This window comes from Halichoerus grypus, chromosome 14 (assembly GCF_964656455.1).
Source record: "Halichoerus grypus chromosome 14, mHalGry1.hap1.1, whole genome shotgun sequence".
In the NCBI taxonomy this organism is placed as follows: domain Eukaryota; kingdom Metazoa; phylum Chordata; class Mammalia; order Carnivora; family Phocidae; genus Halichoerus; species Halichoerus grypus.
Window position 1 is genome coordinate 16,299,680 of NC_135725.1, and position 22,857 is coordinate 16,322,536.

At 42.2% G+C, this 22,857-nt stretch overlaps 1 protein-coding gene across 2 annotated transcripts in view; it reads left to right on the forward strand.

Moving 5' to 3' along the window:
* RORB (RAR related orphan receptor B) overlaps nt 1-22,857 on the forward strand; it is a 250,704-nt gene that overhangs the window by 208,426 nt on the left and 19,421 nt on the right. For both annotated transcript variants that reach the window (XM_036077751.2, XM_036077750.2), the window contains 5 exons: nt 4,801-4,922; nt 6,384-6,516; nt 9,718-9,825; nt 11,356-11,466; nt 14,772-14,884. In XM_036077751.2, coding sequence (XP_035933644.1) covers nt 4,801-4,922; nt 6,384-6,516; nt 9,718-9,825; nt 11,356-11,466; nt 14,772-14,884 — 587 coding nt within the window. The remainder of the gene's footprint in view (nt 1-4,800; nt 4,923-6,383; nt 6,517-9,717; nt 9,826-11,355; nt 11,467-14,771; nt 14,885-22,857) is intronic.

Here is a 22,857-nt window from a genome sequence, read left to right on the forward strand (position 1 = left end):
CTGTCTCATGAAGTCACTTAATACGAGGAGTTACAAACTTTGCTAGTCGGTTGTAAGTCTTACGTTCCAACAAGCCTTCCTTCAAGAAAAGTATCAGGGTCAAAGTCCAAAAGCAAAACAGCAATTTTACTGGGGGGGAGGGGTGTGGAGATAAAGCGAGAGCTAGACGTTGCTCGTGAAATTAACAAATAGAAAATAAGGCTCATGGACTTGACATTTACCTGTAATTACACACCCAGTTTTTCTTCACGGCATCAGTGTTTGCATTTTATTTACCTCATCGTGATTGAAAAGAAATGACTAGACGGAGCATTTAAGATTGTTTTTCTCGTTCCTTGACATCATTTTATTAGCTATCAAAGCAGCTCCCATACTCTTAGTGAACTGGACAAACCTCTATCTCACTGAACATATACCTAGTCTTAACTCCTGAGACAATGTAGCTACGTCTTTATAGCCACTTAAGAAACTTCTAGCCTCATCCCTGATCTCAGGGAGAACAGGGTAGGGTTCATGGACATTGCCCCTGAAGGCGGGAGACCTTCCCCTCTGTCAGCCATCTGGGCCATAGTCCCGTCGAAGCCCTCATCCCAGCTCAGTGCGGTGGGCTCCCACCTGGACGTGTGCCGTCCGCAGCCCAAGCTGGTTAAAGAATCCGATGAAAACTAGGCTCTGACCAGCAAGTGCAATCCAAGTCCAGGAAACGGATGAAGGGTGTGCGATTGCCCAGAAAGATTCCATATCCTCTGCTCTTTTACCTCAGTCTCTTTGTCTGGACTTCTCATGCCGTCAGTCCCTGGAGAGGACTGAGTGTACTATTACCTTTTCTATTTTTCCAGGCAAGGACTCTTGAAAGTTCCTTTGGCTCCTAGCAGGAACTTTGCATACTGCATTCTTTGTTGCTCCCTTTGTCCCTTCTTCTTAAATCCTTCTCCCCTTTTCACAACCGCAGACTCTCAGTGCAGGCAGACCATCTCCTCTGATGGCCGTGCATCTTTCTAATGGACAGAATGAGCCCTCAAGCCCTGCTCCCAGGGGCCCAAGTCTAGCTTTACCCTGTGGTTTATTGACCTGCAGCTCGCCTTTGCATGGCAGACTCGCGGGAGAACGTGGAGAAGGGCCGCTCCACAGCTGCTTCGCCTTCGTTGATATTTATAACTCTTACGTCAAACAGACGTTTACCTTTCATTTCTCGCCACAAGGGTGTGGGAAATAATAGTGCACGTTCCATGCTTGACCTCAAAGCCATTGGCGAGTGCTTAGGCTTTAAGATCATCTAACACAGGACAGTATAAGCTTTCCAAAATCCTTTGTGGATTCCAGAAAATGGAAGAATAGGTGGGTGGGTGGATGGATGGACGGACGGACGGACGGACATTTTCAGTATTACCTTTACTAACTCAACATTGGTTGAGCACCTTCCATATTTAATGCTCTCTGTCTCTCACTGCCACACATGCTGGTCCTGGGCATCCCGCTCCAGAACTGTCTTGAATCCAGAGCCTCCTCCTATCTTGCTTGACTTCGCACCCCAGCCTGATTAATCTCCCGTACTCCCTCATGCCCCTTCATCTTCTTTGCCCTGGCTAAGGTCACCTTTGTAAAACAAAAACCCGACCGGGTCACTCTCCAGCTCCACAGCCCTCCCCAGCTCCCAGCTGCCTAACGATAAAAGACCCATGTTCCTCGGCCTGGCTCGCTCAGCTGTTGAGTCTCTGGTGCCAGTTTCCATCCCCGGTCTCATTTCTCCCATCCCTCCACGCACTCTATGCTGCCAACACGACAGAGTTCTGGCCAGAAAGGACAGCCCTGATTTCAAATCACCGTTTGCTGGCTCTATAAAAATGGCTCTAGAGTCACTCACTCTTTCCCTCAGTAAAAGGGAAATTGGTTGTAAAAGGTGAGGCTTATAAAGAGCAGAAATTATCTAGCTCCTAATAGCTGTCCGTCTGTGCCCTTGTAAGGTCAGTCCCTCTACCTGAGGTGTGCCTCTCTCTTTGCCACGTGACAAGCCCCCGCTCAGACTCAGACCAACAGGCTTCTTCTCTCTGGTTCTTTTTCTGCCTCCCCCAGACTGAGTTAGATACGTTCTTCTTTGGGCCCCCACAATAACTCAAGGGCATTTAGTATGTCATGATATGATATCTGATATGATATATATGAGACTGTAAGACCCTTTAAAAAAAGACAATGTCGTTTTTAAAAAAAATCTGTACCTTAACCTGGCATATAATAGCTTTTGTTGAATGAATATACGAAGGCACTATGCTGGGCTCTGCAGTCCAGTTCTTGAAAAGCACACACACAACCTTGAAGGGTATGGAACAAACGGATCCCCACAAATAAGCACAATGCAAGTCTGAGCGGAATTAGACTGGAGTGTAACAGCGGCCGACCCCTCTACCTGAGGTCACAGAGAAGCAGGGAAAACTCCGCAGGGAGTGGACCTCTGAGCTGAGTCCTAAAGCATGCGTGTGGATTTTACTTCCAATTTTGCTTCACCTGTCTGTGTATTTATTATGCCCACCTCTCCTTATGCCCTATAGGACCCCAAGCTTTGGTGGCAGAAGGCTAGAGATTTTTTAAACCTTGGCCAGGAGTTCCCAGGAGATGGCATAAAGGGACAGATGAAGCGTTTTTCATAATGCAGTTTTGAGTGGCCCTTCTAGTTTTGCTTGTAAACCCCGAAGCCTGTAACTTACTGACAAATCAGCATATCTTTGAAGATGAAAACAGACTATACCAAGAAGATAAAGGTTTGAAAACTAGAAAGCCATAGAAATCTTGTGTTTTCATTATATACTTAGGAAGAGATATGTTTTTTTTAGATCCTAAGTAATTAGACTGCCCAAGTGAAATTGAAAAATGATGAACCATGACATACCAATCTATTTTAATATGATGTATAAAGTAATTCCTGCCCCTTTTTTTTTTTACAACATAGGATATTCAATAAAATTTTGAATATAGGATTTTTAAAGGAAGGATTTTAGAATTTGATGAGCAATGAGAGTCTAGAAATTCATTCAGCTCAATGCTGAATCCAATAGAGCATAACTATAATCATAATTTAGCATTTTGTAGCATCTTCAACATCTAGCACTTAATGGTTCTGATTGAAAAACTCTAATAAATATTGAAATATCTTCCTTCAGTAGCACTGATTGCAAAATTAAATATCCCTGTTTTGTGTCCATTGGAGACATCACATTGCTTCCCTGATGACAAATCCTATAGAGTGTCCCAATAATGATCACTGTGGCTAGCATTTATTCAGTGTTTATAATGTACCAGGCAATGAGCTATACAAGATTTTTTATTTGGCAAGCTCATTGGAGGCACAAGCTTACATGTTTCTATTCTCTACACCAAAACTCAATATATTTCACGCCACCTATACCAGAAGCTTGGCGAGGTAAAAAGAAGGTACCTCGGCACCACTTTGGGCATTATCCTGTAGGAATGAAATATGGCTATTTAGAACAGAAATTGCATTTGAAATTGCATAACCTGAAACACTAGAAAAATTCTATTTCTGTATGAGCCAAGAACAGTTACTAGGCAGAAAAAAGATTTGGTCATCTTCACTCTACTCATCCCGCCCATACAGAATCCCTGTATACTTTGGTTCCCAAGATCTCACACTATTCATATGTTCAAATAGCTGAGGGGATTTTGAGGGAACCTCCTGCCTACTCTGTCTAACTTTAGGGGACTCGTTGCAGGTTTTTAAGGAGATCTGTTATGTCTGGTTCTATTGTTCAACTTCCATACCTCCAAACCCAGAATGTTCAGTATTTAAGATACAATATCAAATACAATTCATTTGAGATGAATGGCCCCAAAAGACTGATTTTGTTTGTTCCTACTTTTTTATGAATGTAATCATTTTCTCATTTTAACCTTTTTAAAGAGAAATTTCATCTTATAAAAAATTAGAAAGGAGAATGTAATGGTCACTGTGACCCAACTTCAATAATTATCACCTCATGAGTCAATACCATCTCATTTATATTCCCTCTCCCATTATTTATCATGTAAGATATTTATATGGTTCCAAAGTCAAATCTACAAAAATAATATCGAGCATCTAGCCTCTACCCTGTCCTTCTACTCTCTTCTCTTTCCTCTGTAGAGAACTTATCTTTTTAGATTATTGTTTTATCCTCTCTTTAAAAATATAAGCCAATAGAGTTATATTTAAATTCCCCCATTCTAACATAAACAGTGGGAGTCTAGTGATTTTCAAAACATTTTAAAGTCTTTGGAGTACAAATGTCGAGTGTTAGTGGTCTTCTAGGCCAAGAAGCAGGAAATATAGTCATTTGTATTTATTTTAAAAATAACTATTTGAACATTTTACAACTTGTAAAGCCCCAGGTTTGTGACCAAAAGGGGGAGAAAAAGGCAGCAAATTTTGATTAAAAGACTGGAAATTGAGGGGCACCTGGGTGGCTCAGTCAGTTAAGCATCTGCCTTAAGCTCAGGTCATGATCTCAGGGTCCTGGGATCAAGTCCCACTTCTGGCTCCCTGCTCAATGGGGAGTCTGCTTCTCCCTCTGTCCTTCCCCCCACTGTGCGCGTGCTCTCTCTCTGTCTCAAATAAATAAAGTCTTTAAAAAAAAATGAAAATTGAAAAAAAAACAATAGTTAGGAGATACATAGGTGGATAGTAGTGTTAAAGACACTAATACAATTGGAGTGTCTCCAAAGGGATTCCTGTAGTAAACATTAACAGCTAGTTTATTTGCAGAGCGGGAATTTATTCATAAACCCTCAAACTGGTATTCCTTCTCACAGATCGAATTGCACAGAACATCATTAAGTCCCATCTGGAGACATGTCAGTACACCATGGAGGAGCTGCACCAGCTGGCATGGCAGACCCACACCTATGAAGAAATTAAAGCGTATCAAAGCAAGGTACTCTGAGAAAATAGGAGACTGCTTTTCCTGGGATTTCTCTATTTCTGGCTTTCTCAAACCTCAGCATTACTGACATTGGGGTTGGATAATTCTTTGTGCAGGGACTGTCCTGCACATCATCCCTGGTCTCTACCCACCAGATGCCACTAGCAATCCCCTCACACAGTTGTGACAATCAGGTGTCTCCAGATACTGCCAAATGTTCCCTGGGAGGCAAAACTGCCCCAATTAAAAAACACTGCCCTATTTGAGGGGCCAGGGAGACTATGTCCACATCAGATGACTTTAGGACTTCTCATGATGGCTTCCGGGGGCCAGGCAAGGAAGAGAAACAATTGAGAAATTGTAGCAATAATAATAGTTGCAAATTTACACTACAAAGATATGCAATAAAGCATCCTAAATGTTTTTTCTTACCCTACATGTTAAAAAGGAGGATAACTCACCTCATATTATTATTATTTATTATTATTATTACTACTTTGTATCCATTTGAGAAGTTTTTAAGAGAAGGAATTTGCTATTGTTACATAGTCACATTACTTTCCTTTGGGATTGAGATCCACAATTACAAGATCTACCAGTAAATGAAATTTTAAACAAAATACAAAAATGTGTCTATATCTTAACATATGCGGGTCTCCTGGCTTGGTCATTCAGTAGAGCATGCTTGATCTCAGGATCGTGATCTTGATCTTGGGATCGTGAGTTTGAGTCCCACGTCGGGTGTAGAGATTACTTAAAAATAAAATCTAAAAAAAATATGTAAATGAATAAATGTATGATTATAACATATTGATTTTTCTCCACTGGGACAATTAAATCTTACCCCTCTTATATAAATGAGACAAAATGATTATTGTTATGATCAATAAAAAGCAGAATTCACACACTTGGATGTTTCCCGTTCCAAGGAAAATAACGCAAGGATCAAAATACATTTCAGAGATTCTAAATTACTTAAGAGAGTGATTTGATTTGAGGTCTTTCCCCATGAAATTCTTTTTATACCAAACAGCACTCTCCATAAGTTCTGGAAAAAGAACACAATGTAAAAATCTTACAAGTTTAGTGTTCATTTAGGTGCCCATGAACATGACCGGATCAAAGCCTGGGAACGAAATTACTGCTCCTCAGTGCGAGAGTTTATTTTCCCAAAATGGACTAAGAGCTTGAGCTTGTTTAGGGGAAGAGGAGGGGAGAAGAGCAAAGAAACTATAAAGTTCTATCTTTACATATTATTTCAATGCTTCCATTGTTTTAGTCTCAGTACATTGACAATTGTGGTGTATCAAGGTTCGAACAGGTCCAAAGAATGTGTTAGGAAATATCGTCTACCTCTTTTAAAGGAACTGGGTACATTCTGGCCTTGGGTAAGCACCAGTAGGGAAACCCTATTTCATGGACTCTCCACGTTGTTCTTTGCTCCATGTACATTCTGTGTTTTCTCTCTTGAAGTCCAGGGAAGCGCTATGGCAGCAATGCGCCATCCAGATCACGCACGCTATCCAGTACGTGGTAGAGTTCGCCAAGCGGATAACGGGCTTCATGGAGCTCTGTCAAAATGATCAAATTCTACTTCTGAAGTCAGGTAAGCAAGGACAGGATTCATGGGGGGCCTGTTGGAGACCGGGATGTGGTCAACCCTTCCCTCAGTGTTGGTTCTGGAAAATCATCCTTCCAATATGTGGTTCATTTTTACCACCCACACTGTCCGCCAACTCCCAGAGGAAACTCTCGGTAATAAAAACGCCCTGATACTCATTCAGTTCCCCTTTGAAGTCAAATACAATTTTGCTTATTGAAAGTAGAGCTATTAGTTGCGGAGGTTGAGATACCCAGCCTGACAGGCAGTGCGAGTAATTAGCGTGTCAAGGTGGCTGAAATGCTGAGCTGGCTCTGAAACGCGCTACCTGCCTTCTGTTGGGGGGAAACATCCAGGCCAGCAGCACGCTGCCTCTGAGGTCATTTCCCACTTTAATGAGGATAGCCTGCAGCCAGGATATACCCGGAGAAACTCCCTGAGCTCCAGTCTTCCCTCCCCTTCTCTCACACATGCTCTCTGACTCACACACAGTCACTTAGGAACGTCTGCGCGTGAGTGACTTCGCAGATGCTATTACCCAAACAGGAAACAAATTTTCTTTCTTGACCCCCGCCCGCCTTTGAAAATAGAAAATAAGAACCATCATGGTGTTTGTTAAGCTTCGTGGATCTGGGCCATGGTAATGATTATATAGACTTGTGTGTGTCATAACATACTTTATGTATGTTCACGTTTGCTCATGCCATCTCATGTAGTCTGGTGACATTGGTATTATTTCCATCTTATGGGAGGACGGGAAGATTCAGAGAAGTGAAGGGCTTCGTTCAGTATCACAAAGCCAATATGTGGCAAAGCTGCCATTTGAACTTGGGCCAAGTAGAATAGTTAGAAGTTGCTGCGCTGCTTTACCACATGATTAAAGATGAAACAAACCTTGACTCGAACTTGAACTTGGTCTATCAGTTATCTGTTGCTGGGTACAAATGACCCTGAAGTCTAGTTCTAACGACAGTCATCACTGACTTTGCTCCCAAAACTACAATGTGAGTGGGGCTCATCAAGGGATGGCTTGTCTTTTGCTCCATGTGTGGGTCACTGAGGCGACTTGACTGAGGGCAGCAGGACCCCCTCACATGGCTGGCAGTGTGTGCTGGTTGAGTCCCGAGTTCAGCCAAGGCTCTGGGCGGCAGCCCAGCTCCTATCCATGCACGTCAGCCTCTCCACAGCCTCTCATAGCATGCTTGCTAGGTTTCAAAAGCTAGCACTCCAAGAGAACAAGGCCAGAGTACAGAGCATTTTCCTGGCTTAGCTGTGTTATTTCTACCCCTCCCTATTAGTCAAGGCAGCATGACGGCCCACCTGGACTCTAGGGTAGGAGATGTGGATCCTCCTTCTTGATGAGGGAGTGGTAGGGCTCTTGAAAAGCATGTGGGATGGAAGATACTTTTGTGACTCTCTTTGGGAAAAAAAAAAAAATCTGCCATATTTGGTATGTGACCTTGCGCTCACCTCTCTAGATGGCAGTTCCCTCATTTGCAAAATAAAGCAATGGAGTAGAAATGATGGATTCCAGACTTACAATTGCATTGGCAGCATCGGAGGGGCTTACTGACGGTTCTGAGTCGTAGGCATCGTCCGGAGCCCATGGATCGGAATCTTCTAGAAGGGAACCCAGGTCACTGTATTTCTAAGTCTCAGATACAACCAGTCCATAGATTGCCACTGGAGAACCACCGGACCATATACTCTCCTGACATCTCTGCCTGCTGTAAAAATGTTGACTCTAGTATGAAGGGCAGGGTACTTAACCTCCTTAAGCCTCCCGGAACTCACCCGTTAAAAAAAAAGGGGGGGGGGGCTAATAAAACTCACCTGAAATGGTATTGTGAGGAGCAAATAAAATAACGAATGTAAGGGGCCAAGGAAAGTGCCTTCCACCTTATAAATACTCAATAAATGGTACCTGTTATTGTTTTTGTCAGAAAAGCACTGTTTTAATTAAGATGTACAAATCCCCTTCTATGTGGGAGCCCCTGTGCTAGGTGACATAGAAGGGAAAGCAAAGAGAAATCAGCAGATCAAAGAAAATAAGACACAGACCTAAATATTAAGTGGCAACATAAGAAAGGCACCACGGATACCCTGGCGAACACCATGGGCATAGTCAAACCCCTGTGTGGTAGCTCCTCAGAACGTCAATAAGTGTTCAGAGGGCAAAACAAAGGCAGCAACTAATTCAGTAAATATTTAGGGGCGCCTGGGTGGCTCAGTCAGGTAAGTATCTGACTCTCAGTTTCAGCTCAGGTCACGGTCTCATGGGTCGTGAGATGGAGCAGCGTGTAGGGCTCCGCACTCAGCAGGGAGTCTGCTTGAGATTCTCCCTCTGCCCCTCCCCCCACTCATGCACTCTCTCCCTCTCTCTCAAATAAATAAATCTTTTAAAAAAATAATAAAAATAAAATAGATATTTAGTAAGCACCTACTAGGTGCCAGGAACTTTTCTAGGTCCTGGAGACATAATAGTGAATAAAGTAACCACAGCTACGTATGTGTGCAGACAAAGGTCCTGGCCTCTCTGGGCTAACAGGGAAGTCAGAGAAATGCTAGCAGCAAGGTTGAACAAGTTCCTTCATGTTGAGGCTTCCCCAAGCCTTCGACCTGTGAATGTTGATTATAACTCTCTGAAGTGAGATCATATTCAGCATTTTGCCAAAACTCATTTGACCAAGAAAACCTCATTTCAAAGACATCAGATGTCAGTGGTGCCCTCCAGAAACACCCTGAAGGAGTCCCTGTGTAAAGTCATCCTGTGCTGAAATATGCAAGGACTATGGTAGAAACCGAGGCAGGGAGCACGTGTGGCCGATAGCAAAACTTCTACAAAAGTGAACAGGCTGGACTTCCCTGCTTCAAAGCTCCTTGTGAATTCACGAGGTGGAACTACCTTTAATATTAGTCAAAAAAAGAAAAATATGTATGCTTCCCAAAAACCATGTAGTTGCTGCCCTCCATTTTAGCCACCTTTACAGTCTATGTTACCTTTAATTCCTCACACAAGCACGAAGAGAGCTTTATTTTTTACTCGGGAAGGAATCTTGAGGTATTTCTGAATGGGTGCATCTGTGTGTGTGTGTGTGTGTTTTCAAGGTTTTGTTTTGTTTTTTTGAAGTCTCGTGGCCTTTGTATAATAATAACTTCTTTATTATTGCATGTATATACATATTTGCTTTATTTTTTTATTCACAGGTTGCTTGGAAGTGGTTTTAGTGAGAATGTGCCGTGCCTTCAACCCATTAAACAACACTGTTCTGTTTGAAGGAAAATATGGAGGAATGCAGATGTTCAAGGCCTTAGGTGAGTTTACCTTTGATGGTGACACCATTTTCTTAGCTGCCATCGGTTTCTCCACTCAGATCGAAGTTGGTAAATGAAATGCTTTGATTCTTGAATGTGAACTAGCATCTCATTTGATAAGGGCTGGACTAGGTGGGCCTCCAGTGTTTTATCTAAACCTTCAGATCTTACAGTTGTGTATCCTAGTGTGAAAGGCGGGAGAGAACCACAGACCCCATTGAGATCGACACCTCATTCAGAAATCAATGAAGACTGGTTCTGAAAGAACGGAGATACATTCTAGATTATTCGTTGTAAGATCAGCTTTTATTTTCCCTTCTAGCTTACTGCCTCACAGAGTATATTAGGTAGACCAGTGGTGGTCCATGGGTGATCTCTCAAGGGTCTTCTGTAAATGTACAATCATTAGTTAAGATATTTAATGAGAAGAAGAGCTCCTTCACTTGCTACTCACCCATAGCGGTGACTTTCTTCCCGTTAATTGATGACGTTCTGGGAGCACAGGGAGAGTGGGTGCCAACCTGCCCCCAAAGGATCCCCAGACCATTCCTGTGGGTGGGCACACACACAGTCAGTCTTTGGAAGTGTTGGGTATCATTCACATCCAGGCATCAGTACGCGGTGCAGGTAAGAACGGGAGCATAGATGGGCCAAGGCCAGGAAAGGCTTTAACGACTGGCAGTGCCATTTGCTCCATCCCTGGCCCCCGGACCCCACAGAAGGCCAGTGCCCTTTCACCTTCTGTGGCGTCAGTTGATACGGCGGCCAACAAGCAAGTCCGTCCGCCTGGTACTGTTTCCCTCCTGCAGCTGATACACATCCATGTTGTCTACAAGGCTCGATTTTCAAGAAAGGAGGAAAAGCCTTGGCAAGCAACTTGGGTATATTTCCAGCCTCATAAAATAAACATTTACCGAGGATCAGTGTGTAGGGATGAAGCATTCTTTTGCCAAAATTCACCATTGCTAAGCAACTGACCTACAAGGCATCCAGGAGAAGGTAAAAATAAATGAATGCCTACCCCTCCGTAAGATTTTCAAGGAAGTTACCAACTTGAAAGCTACCTCCTCTTCGTTCTATAAGAAGCTTTGAACATCTCAGTTTGAGGCCTCTGGGCATTCTATGCTGCCAGGTTCCAGGGCCACTAAGACTGATGGCCCTTAGCCCCTTATGCACCATGTTTTCAGTTTTCTCTGAATGCTGTCTCTCCACTGAAGGATCCCCAGATCACTTATTTAATTTTTTTTAGTTGGAACTAATTTCAAACTTCCAAGATTAGATTTAGTATATATATTCCCAGTTGAATATTACAGTGGGCACACACCATTCCCATTGGCCCCTCATTGGTAATGTTAACTTTTAGTACTTGATCGAGATTGTTGCCCAATTTCCTCATTCTGTAATCATTAGGAACTTGGAAATATTTTTGCCTAGTGTTTAAATCCCTGAATGCCCTTTGGATTATGGGGCTTTTCTTACTATTGCCCCATTCCATTCAAGTATTCTCATTTAATTTGCCTTCTTTTATAGGTTCTGATGACCTGGTGAATGAAGCATTTGACTTTGCAAAGAATTTATGTTCCTTGCAGCTGACTGAGGAGGAGATTGCTTTGTTCTCATCTGCTGTTCTGATATCTCCAGGTAGGGAGGTCTGAGGTCCTGTCTTTAAAAAAAAAAAAAAAAGTTTTTCTATCTTTAACATAGATTACACCTACCCAAGCCTACGTCCTCAGGAGAAATTTAAATTTTCTTTAGCAAGCTTGTGATATTTTGGACAATTCAAAGGAAAGTAGCCTTAAATTAATTAAAATATGAGCCATTTTGCCCCACAAGCAAGAGAAGGGTGTGTGATAAGGGTCACTCCAGATTCAGATAAGCAAAAGTATTCCTTAACAGATTAATGAGGATGGATGGCAGCCTGAGTTATAGCAAAGTCCTGTTTCAATTTTAAGAATAAAGGACATCAAAAACAAATGTCCAGTAAGGTGAGACTTAGTAGAAATATATTTAAATGAAAGATCCAGTGTGAGGACAAAAGGAAATAACATGTACACCCTCTCCTCTTTAAATACCTCTTTTGTTGGCTTTTCCACCAAAATTAGCAATATTGGGGGCTTTGAAAGGAGGTGAGAACAGCAGAGGGAAAAATGACTCCAACTAAAGACTGCAAAGGAAGAATCTCTGATGTAGCAGCTGACATTCCCATCCGGGGATCTGTCATCATTTATCTCTGTGACTTTAAACACTTGCCCGCCCCCCCCTCCTGAGCTTCAGTCTCCTCATCTATAAAGTAATAGGTTTGGACTTCATTAAAGATCATGGGGCGCCTGGGTGGCTCAGTTGGTTAAGCATCCGACTCTTGATTTCGGTTCAGGTCATGATCTCCAGGTCCTGAGATTGAGCCCCACGTCGGGCTCCGCGCTCAGCTCAGAGTCTGCTTACGATTCTCTCCCTCTGCCCCTCCCTGCCCCGCTCTCTCTCTCTCTCTCTAAAATAAATAAATCTTAGACAAAAAAATAAAGATCATGTTTAGATCTAAAATGTAATAAAATACCAAAATTTTCAAAGAAAGTGAGGTGTGATGTTTATAGATCAAATAGAACCATAGCAATTGAAATGCTATTTAAAATATATGGCAGCTCGAAAATATCTAGAATCTTCATAAGTACTTGGCTCCTTCTTCAACCAGAATGAGAACTCAGAGTCACTCAGCTGTCTGCTCGGTTAGATTTTGGGTGAAGGGATTGCCAGTGTCATTTACAGTTCTCTATTGGAACACATTCCTAATAATTTTTATGGCTAAGAGACTCATTCTTTCTATAAAATTCATCTTAGAGAAGAGAGCTCTTCTTACATCCTAACACAGTTTTCAGTGGGGCTGGAAAAAATTAATCTTACCTGTGACTGCACACATTGACATGTCATTGCAGCTGTATCTACCAATAATACCAGTCTCTACACATTTTATTTTATTTTATTTTATTTTGAGAGAGAGTGAGCAGGGGGTAAAGGGAGGAGCAGAGGGAGAGAGAGAATCTTAAGCAGGCTCCATGCTCGGCACAGAGCCTGACGTGGGGCTTGATCTCAAGACTCTGAGATCATGACCTGAGCTGAAATCAAGAGTCGGACGCTTAACCAACTGAGCCACCCAGGTGCCCCTCAGCCTCTACACTCTTTTATCAGTGAGGCTTTATCTTAACTATTTATTTTTAAATTTTGTGAAGATTTTCAAATTTGCTTCTGTTTTTTATTTAACCACGTTATCAAAAATGGAAATTATCACTTGGCATGCTATTACTAACAGTTTTTCCTGGGGCTCTGTCTACAATCAAGTTGTTCCTCTAGGCCTTTTTTGTTTTTTGTTTTGTTTTGAACCCTACAAAATTTCCCAGGCCTGGAAGCACAAAGATAAATGGGAGAAGTGACAAGAAATAGTTATTTCTGATAGAAACCACATGCCAAATACTTTTCCTCCCACCATTTTCTCATTGCATTTGACTGTTTTCATGGAAAATAGTTAAATAGAAGACTCGTTCTAAGCCTGTGGGTCTGTGATGGGGGAAGCGGTTCCACTCTGGTTCCTGCTTGCTCAAAGAAAGTGTTGCAAAATGTACTGTCCTTGTTAGGTATGTCTATGGTTAAGTCCATAAATTCCTAGAAGCAAATACTTAAGACATGGCATATCTAACCTAAACAATCCATGAAGATAACTGCCCCAGACTTAAGGTAAGCCTGTTGTTTATGGATCAGAAATCAGCTGAACTGTGAGCCTTTTTCTGAAAAGAACGTCCTGTAGCCATCGAATTGTGCTGAGTTTGGAAGCATGACATTTGGCTTAGTCTACCTAGCAGAGAATCTTCCAGCCCTGGTAGCAGACCCACACTCGGGGGCTTCTGCAGCTCCAAATACCTCGTTTGCCACCCTGGCCTAGTGCCATATTCAAAAAAGAGAGGAAAGACAGATGTCCAGCCTCTGCCGGCTCTATTCATGCCAGACCCCACCCTCCCCCAGTTCTTGTCATAAAAGCCACTGTCTGTTCAGCTCCAGATAGTTTAGGGAACGGAGAGGGAGGGAAACCTAATTTATTCTGATTGACAATTGTCACTGAAGGCTTTTGTGCTCACTTACATAAGGGTTTTGCTTAACTGGTGGCTAGACTTGTCCTTGCCCTGTCTAGGATTACAGAATTGAGTTTCTCACCTGACCTGAACTGTGTTCAGATGGACCATTTCCAAGTTCTTTTCCATGAGTATTTGTTCAGCATTTGGAGACTCTAGATGTCTCTTCATGGAAGCGCCAACCTGAGGCATTGATGCTGGGCTGCATTTTATCACCATAGTGTATAAAGCTTCTAGGAAGAAAGGAAGGAAGGGGGTGGTGAAGAGAGGGATATAGGAAGGAAAAAAGAAAAGAATGTAGGATAGGAGAAAGGAAAGGAGGGATTATCCTATCCACCACTTAAAAATTCCATGTACAAAAAGAGCACACAGGATTAAATTTTTGAAATTGATTCATGTTTATGCTTTGCATTATAGCTTAGCTTATGGGAAGGGGGATCCTGAATACCAAAAATATTCCTGTGCGATAGATTTTCTTCTATAATTCATTTTCTTCACAAGTCATTAACTTCTACATTGAAAGAATCTAAGTATATGTCCAAAAAAAAGAGAGAGATGTAAATTGTCACAGATAATATGAAACACGCTATGTTTATTAGAACCATTGAGCCCTTCCCTCCATCCTCCTTTCCTGGGGTCAGTGTGTATCCAGCATTACTGTCATCCAGGTATTTCTTATAAAATATTTGTGTTTTATGTAAATAACTATATGTCTTCAGAAGCAAACTAAAACTAAGTGATTGAAATGGGTCTGAAACTCAGCACTTATATATGCAGGTGAAAGCTTACATTCCCTACCCTTCTTACCTAATTCTTTTCCTTTGTCAGACCGAGCCTGGCTGATAGAACCAAGGAAGGTCCAGAAGCTTCAGGAAAAAATTTATTTTGCACTTCAACATGTGATTCAGAAGAATCACCTGGATGATGAGACCTTGGCAAAGGTAGGTCCTCAGAGAACAGACCTAATGTCACTGAAAAAAAGCACAGTGACTAGTTATAAAGCAAGGGCATTTCTCAGCAGCAACAATTTTGGAAAGTTACCAAAGATGCATAAATGTTGAGGTGCCCCTTTTAAAAAGGAGATTAGTAAATTATAATAGATTGAGAGGAGAATGACTTTCTTCGGGAAGGATGATATTGATGGATCTCAACCCCAGGCATACAAAGACCAAGGAAAGAAACTAAGGGTGTTTTATATGAAGAACAAAAGCTTGAAGCAAGGAATCAAGTCTTCAGAATTGACATATGATAAGAGACTTTGTGTCACTTCAGAAGTCAGATGTGGGCCAACCTTAAGAGTAGGGAGATTTTTTATTCAAAATCAGAACTATAAAATGATAAGAAATGCTGAACAAAGGTGTAAACCATTGTGAGGTAGTGAGCTCCCTGGCCTTGGTCGTATTCTAATAGATACGGCTTGGTTTTCCGTCAGATGTGTTGTAAATCAGAGTCCTTCCCAGAGTAGAAGATTAGACTGATTACTTGTAAATTTTCCTTCAATTCTAATCTTTTCACACAAGATTTGCCCTGGGGTTCCTTCAAAATGGTGAAGTATCCCAAGGGCAAAATGCATGCAACCTGCCATCAATTTCTTTGTTCAGCTTAATTAAGATAGTGATCTTTAAGAAGAGTTCTGAGAAGAGATGTTTACCAGAGTAAAATTCTCATAAGGGGAAGAAGTAATTTCCTAATGATTGAAACTCAGCATTATTTTAGATCTTAAAGTATCTTGGATTTCTTAAGAAATGGAATTTTTTAGAGGGCAAGCAACTAGGAAATGGAGCATATTCTTGGTTGAAGACGATAGGAAGCCTAGTCTATAATCATTAAAACCCTCCCACTGCTCTTAAAGTTCTTTATTTTTTAAAAAGGGGGAAAATTCTATCAGATATTACTTTGCACATACAGAAATTCCTATAAAAAATCTATGAATTACATATGCTGTTTCATGATGGTAACATTTTGTTAAGATGAACGCCTTACTAGGAGAGACATTTTTACACTATCGAGTGATAGTTCTCTTTAATAGAAATTCTTACTTTTTATGTGGGCAAGGACAAATCACCTGCTCTCTGCACGTCAGTTTTCTCCCGGTCAAGAGCAAAACTTCTCCATGCTTTCAGATACATTGGGCAGAAGAGATGGTTATGGAAATAATATTCATCTGTCTCTATAATTGCTCTGCAGAATATACCATAAATACATCTGGTCAATTAATGGAGGGGGATGGTTCCTGCATTTTGGATCTCCCAAAGACCTTGGTCCCCATATCTACTATCCTAAAATTAAGGTATTGATATGGGGATAATGAGGATTATCTTTTTTTTTTTTTTGCATCTGTACAGTTGTTTTGAGGTTCAAATGAGATACACAGTGTGTAAATTCTCCTACTTACACCATTTTCTACCTCCTGGTGTCCTGAGGGTGGCAATCAGAGGTATTTGGGGTAGAAAGGAAACAAGAGAAAGTGTTAGAAGAAAGTGTTAGAAAGTGTATAAAATTCACTGGAGCCAGATGACAAAGCATTGCTACCATGCGTGGATGTAGGGTTTTTGTGTGGACCCTTGCTTGTAAGCCAACATTTTAATAGGATGCTCTGTGAAGTAAGGGGGAGGGATCATGAAAGAGAATGAGCACTGGACTCTAGTTGATCCCAGCCCTGAACTTCATGGCTTTGGATGAGTCATTCTATTAATCTTAGTCTTAGATTCCTAAACTGTCAAATGCTGGGGATGGGGGGTTGGGAATGGGCAAGTGTCTTGAGTTCCCAACCACTTTAACACTGTAAGGACAATGGTGCCATCGACGTGTAGGCACAATCTCTCTCATGAAGCCCACCCTCCCTAAAAGGAATCATTTTATTTGTATCCAGCAAACAATATTGTATCCCACCACAGGTTCTCATCTTTTCAGAAATGCTCCTTCTGCCCCCATAGTCATGGAGCTCCTCTGCCTCTACGGTGCCTCTCAAACAGTGGCAGCCATTCTTTTTTTTTTTTTTTTTTTAAGATTTTATTTATTTATTTGAGAGAGAGAGAGAATGAGAGACAGAGAGCATGAGAGGGAGGAGGGTTAGAGGGAGAAGCAGACTCCCTGCCAAGCAGGGAGCCCGATGCGGGACTCGATCCCGGGACTCCAGGATCATGACCTGAGCCGAAGGCAGTCGCTTAACCAACTGAGCCACCCAGGCGCCCAGCCATTCTTAATATTTGTAATTTATAGACACCTTGGGGAATCTGGCAGACATCATGAAACCTATCTCTAGAAGAATGTGCACATCCCCAACTGTGGTATTCAAGTCCAGGGGCTCAGGTAAATCCACAGTAAGTGGGGTAGATCTGCCTTCTGTGTAATGTGCAAAGACTATTTATAGTACCGACCACTTTGACCCTGAATGAGTGGAACGGGCATCAGGTGAGAGGGGCAGGGCTCAGACACAGTCATTGGATTTGATCCTGAAAGAACAGTCTCCAACACACTTCCACCATGCCCACTTCCTGAAATTAAAGTTCAAGCCTTATACTTTTGACCAGATTTGGACGTAGGAAAGGTGTGAAAATTAGGAATTCTGTATCCATTACCCAGAAGATTTCAATCCCAATATATTAATCAGTTTATTTTTTAAAGCCTTATTAAAGAATCTAGTTTCCTTTCCTCATAGCATAATGATAATATGTAGCATATTTATAATAAATCAGCAGAACCACTTCCTAGCTGAGTGACCATGGAAAAGTGACCTAACCTCTCTGTGCTTCGGTTTCCTCACTTGTAAAGTGTGCCTAAAGATAGTGTTGAGGTTATGTGGTTATTTTGAGGACTAAATGATACTCAGTATCAGCAAGCTGCATGCTCCATAATGGGTCTAGTATGTGAGTGCTACTGTTCTTGCGGACAGACGAAATGCTATTTTGGCAGGGAAATTTTTATCCAAAAGGTGGCATATTTGAGTTAATCATTAATGGATGAGAACTATTTCAAAAAAAGGAAGTTGGAGGGTTGAGGAGATGGAGTATGGCCTTCCAAGTGATGGAAGAAAAGATAAGAGGTAAGAAAGTATAAGGTATATTTGCGCTACGAGTAATAGTTAGATTTGGCTGGATCCTGGATTTGAAGTCAGGAAACAAGATGACACTGGTCACTTTCATTAAGCTGATGACCCCTGCCAGGGGGAGTGAATATTTGAACTGCAGAGACTGGCGACAATCCGGTTCTCTGGCGCATGGGCTTTCTTTATTACAAAAGTCACAAGAATCTGGTATTCCTATTGCTCTGGCCAGAGGATGGAGGGCAAAGGAGAAAAAGGAGTTAATCTAGCTCGGGCCAGGGTGTGGCAGCGCACTCACCGTTGAGGGCAAAGCTTGGATCTGTCTTGCTCACATCCCAGCCCTTCCCTCAGGGCAACCTCTGGGTCAGGGCCATAGCTGGAGCTTGTTTGATAGTCTTCTCCAGCCCATCCCCTCCTGTTACATCTCCTGGATGATTAAGAGTCGTGAAATCTTGTTAGGTACTCTATTTGTTCCTAGCACTCCTGCAAATACATGCAACACTCCTGGGTTCTTGCCCAAAGCTTTACTGAGAAGTTTGAGAGTAGCAAACTCCATAATGACACATATCCAACAAGAAGGCATGGAGAACTCCTGGTGGGAGTGGGACCGCCAAGACTGCTCGCTCCGTCAATCCATTTCTCCAAACAGTGTTCAATTGCTTGTGCCTGGCCATGCGCTATAGATGGACCACATCACCCTTCTGGGTGTTTTTAAACACACAGTTCTGTGCTAGTGGAAGTTCTAATTCTTCTGGATGTGGAGGAGTCTAGTGATTATGCTGAAGCTCAGAATCTCTTTCATGCTTCTCTTTCCTATTCCTGGATGGCCAGAAAGTTATTACTTGTCCCCCGTGGCGCTCCCTCTTCCAGTCACTTTTTTTTTTTTTTAATTTTTTACTTAAATTCCAATTTAATTAACATATACTGTATTATTAGTTCCAGAGGTAGAGTTTAGTGATTCATCAGTTTCATATAACACCCAGTGCTCATTACTTCAAGTGCCCTCCTTAATCTCCCATCACCCAGTTACCCCATTACCTCCCCTCCAGCAATCCTCAGTTTGTTCCCTAGAGTTAAGAGTCTCTTATGGTTTGCCTCCCTCTCTGTTTTTGGCTTATTTTTTTTATTTCACTTCCCATATGATCCTCTGTTTTGTTTCTTAAATTCCACATATGAATGAAATCATACGGTATTTGTCTTTCTCGGACTGACTTATTTTGCTTAGAATAATACCCTCTGGTTCCATCCACATCATTGCAAATGGCAAGATTTCATTCTTTTTGATAGCTTGGTAATATTCCATTGTATATATGTACCACATCTTTATCCATTCATCTGTCGATGGACGTCTGGGCTCTTTTCATAGTTTAGCTATTGTGGACATTGCTGCTATAAAAATTGGGGTGCAGGTGCCCCTTCGGATCACACTATGTTTGTATCCTTTGGGTAAATACCTAGTAGTATAATTGCTGGGTTTTAGGGTAGCTCTATTTTTAACTTTTTTGAGGAACCTCCATACTGTTTTCCAGAGTGGCTGCACCAGCTTGCATTCCCACCAACAGTGTAAGAGGGTTCCTCTTTCTCCACATCCTCGCTAACATCTGTTATTTCCTGACTTGTTAATTTTAGCCATTCTGCCAGTCACTCTTTCACAGCCTTTGCTGCCTGTGAAGATGTCCCACCACATCCCCTCATCCATAAGGTAGTCTAAGGTTGTACCATGTTAAAGAAAACACAGTGGAGAGCTCAAGTCAACTGTGGAAAGAGACTATCCTGGACAAGAAGAATGGCTGCATCATGTGGTGACAAATTTGTTTCTTTGAGGTTCATCTCCTTCTTAGCTCTGGAAGGTTCTATCTTCCCAGGGAGAACGTGAGGGGTTGAGCTGGGTGAAGTACAAGCCAACTGATACACTAACTTCTTAATTCCTAAGCCCGTTTGTAGCATAACAATAGCAAAACTGCATCATCAACACAGCGAAGTTTCTCCTTCTGTTAGAACCAAGTTACTAAATAAAAGCTTACAAGACGGAAGGCTTAGACAGCCCTATTTCACATGTTAATAAATTGAAATTTTACCGGAAAGAAATCATCCCTGGTCAGCGTAACATTAATGGTGCTCTTTTGATACAGATCTAGAAAAAACAAACAAACAAACAAAACCAACCATGGTGATTTGCAGATAGAGCCTGTGAGGCAAATACTGACTGAGAGATCCGTGAAAACTGCGCAGGGTCATTTCTGTTGATCTTTCTGCTTTCTCAATGAGGTCAAAATAGGCTATGCCCTGATTAGTAATGGGATGTTTTCTCTAAAGCCTGCTTTCTTCTTGCAAGAACTGAGTGTTAAACTAGAATTCTTAGTAGGTGGCTCTAGGGATTTGGGGTCAATTTAATCTTGAAGAGCAGTCTGTCCAGTGAGCACCTGAGGAGCTCCTACCTGTGATGAGCCTCCCCATTCCTCTACTTGGCTAGGAACTTGTTTCTTACTTCAAAATTGCTATCCTTTTTAAAAGTATAACACGTGCTGAAGAGTTCTTAAATCGTAAGTAGGTAGATAGCTCAGTGAATGATCACAAAGTTAACATAACCACTGCCCAGGTGAAACTGGGCACCCGAGGGCCCCGCTCAGGCTTCTTGGGCTTCCTCACAATGGTGTTTATGCTTTAAAATGACCCAAAGATAGGCAAAACTATAGAAAACAATTCAGCATGTCACCCAAGTTTATAAATTCCGAATCCATACTCAAGAAGCGTAGCTTTGTCCTGGGCCCGTTTTCTACTTCAAAACACGTTTATGGAGAGTTTGTCCTCTGTGCCAGACGCAAGGTGGAAAATGGTGATTACATATGGTCTTGGCCTTGGGCAGTTTCCTTGCAGAGTTCCTGTGAAAGACCAGATTATTTTGGTCCATCTTAGCTATTCCGAGTTTGCTGGCATCCGCTGCATGTCCACCACCCAGAAATTCCAGGGGTTCTCCATCAGACTAATGGTCTGTAAGAAAAAAGAGAGGTCTTGAGGTGCCTGGGTGGCTCAGTCAGTTAAGCGTCTGCCTTCAGCTCAGGTCATGATGGCGGGGTCCTGAGGTCGAGTCCTGCATCATGCTCCCTGCTCAGCAGGAAGTCTGCTTCTCTCTCTCTCCCTCGCTTATGCGCTCACTCTCAAATAAATTAAAAAAAGAGATCTTGATGTGACTTCTCATGCATCAAGTCGGAAGTTGATGTATTCATTAGAACTCTTTGGTAACAGGAACCAACTCACACTAGCGTAAGCAAAGGAAAAGAAAAGAATAGAGAGAGATCTCCTGGAACCTAAGGATGAAAATGCAGAATCGAGAAGCCTTCTTAATTCTCCAGCTCACGTTTATCTCTCTTTAGGCATCTCCTTCATTCTTCTCCCTCCTTGAATACTAGCTAACTCTGCTTCCCTGGCTCACATGGTGAAATATGGCTTGCTCTTACCTTCTTCGATTACTTGTGGTTTCTGCTGCATTTAGAAAGTAACTTGCTGGCTCTCAGTCCGATGCCAGCTCCCAGCCCCAGCTGAATCAGTGTCCACTCTCATTTTAGCCAGCCAGTTCAGCATGGATGCCAAGGATGGGGTGAGGAGGGGTGGGGGCTTACAACGGGACAGATATCTCAAGTTCAATCTTACAGTCTTAATCCAAATGTCCAGGTTTAGCCAGACAAACACCCAAAAAAAGAAAAGCGAATGGGCACGTTAAATGGATATATTGAGCCTCACATGATGTGCCCAGTTTTTATCAGTGCTTCTGAAGTTTCCTCCACTTTGGTCAAACCATTGTTGGTTTCCTGCTTCAGGCTGGAGGGCATCTTGATGGCCTGGAAGCCCCTGTGAACAAGATCACTAGTCTTACCTTCTGCATGTTCCATTTTTCCACATCAAACGTCCTCATTATAAAATTGTGGATTTTCTCATAAAACCACCCTCTGGAAAGAAGCACAGGATTATTATCTCTTCTCCAACAGCGGCTTTTTCTTCTCATAGACCCCCGTAGGTATAAGCTAAAGCTTCCTTCTTATAAGAAATGCTCGTCATAAGAGAGAGATGAATGTGAAAATGCCTTTTTCTAGACCCTCTGTCTACTCCTGCTACGGGGATTATTTAAACATGAAGAAATTTCATGATGATTTGAAATCGACTACGCCCTCCATCTCCAAGTGCTTCTGGATCACTTCCCCAGCTGTTTAAAAAGTTGTTGAGCCATTAACTGCCGCTGAGGCCGCTCGGAGCTCCCTTTGACATGGGGGTACCCCAGCTGCAGTACATAATATTAATGAGCAATAAGTGACTACCTGCTGCTTCCTCCGCCTGCCCTCCTGGCCCTTCATGCCTCCGGAGTGATGGATGCCCCTGTCAGCATTTCTATTTCCACAGCTGATCGGACGCCTTTAAATCAGCCTCCTCCAAGAGCACACAGGTTAGGGAAGCTCTTTGCCTTCCTTGGTGCTCTTTGCTCATGCGGCCCCAGTGTACTTCACAAAAAACAATTCTCATCATCCGGCCCATTATACAGATGAGCGGCAGGGACAGGATCCAAATCCCATAAAAGAGGGAAGAAGTGGGTCCTGAACCAGACGTTCCTTGAACCCCAGTTTGGGGCAGCAAAGAAGCAAGAGTCCATACTCACTTTCCCAAAACCGAACACATAGTTAAGTATTTCCAAATGCACATGAGCAACTATAGAAGGGTTGTCCTCTTATGCATTTAATGAGAAATTAATGCATAAGAGGACAATTCCTCCCCTTCCCTGAAGGAGCAAAAAAATGCTTTTAAGAATTGTAGTATATAGGATCCCACTTTATAAATCCCAGTTTACTAAATGAGCAGGTTACTTTAATTGCTACGAGA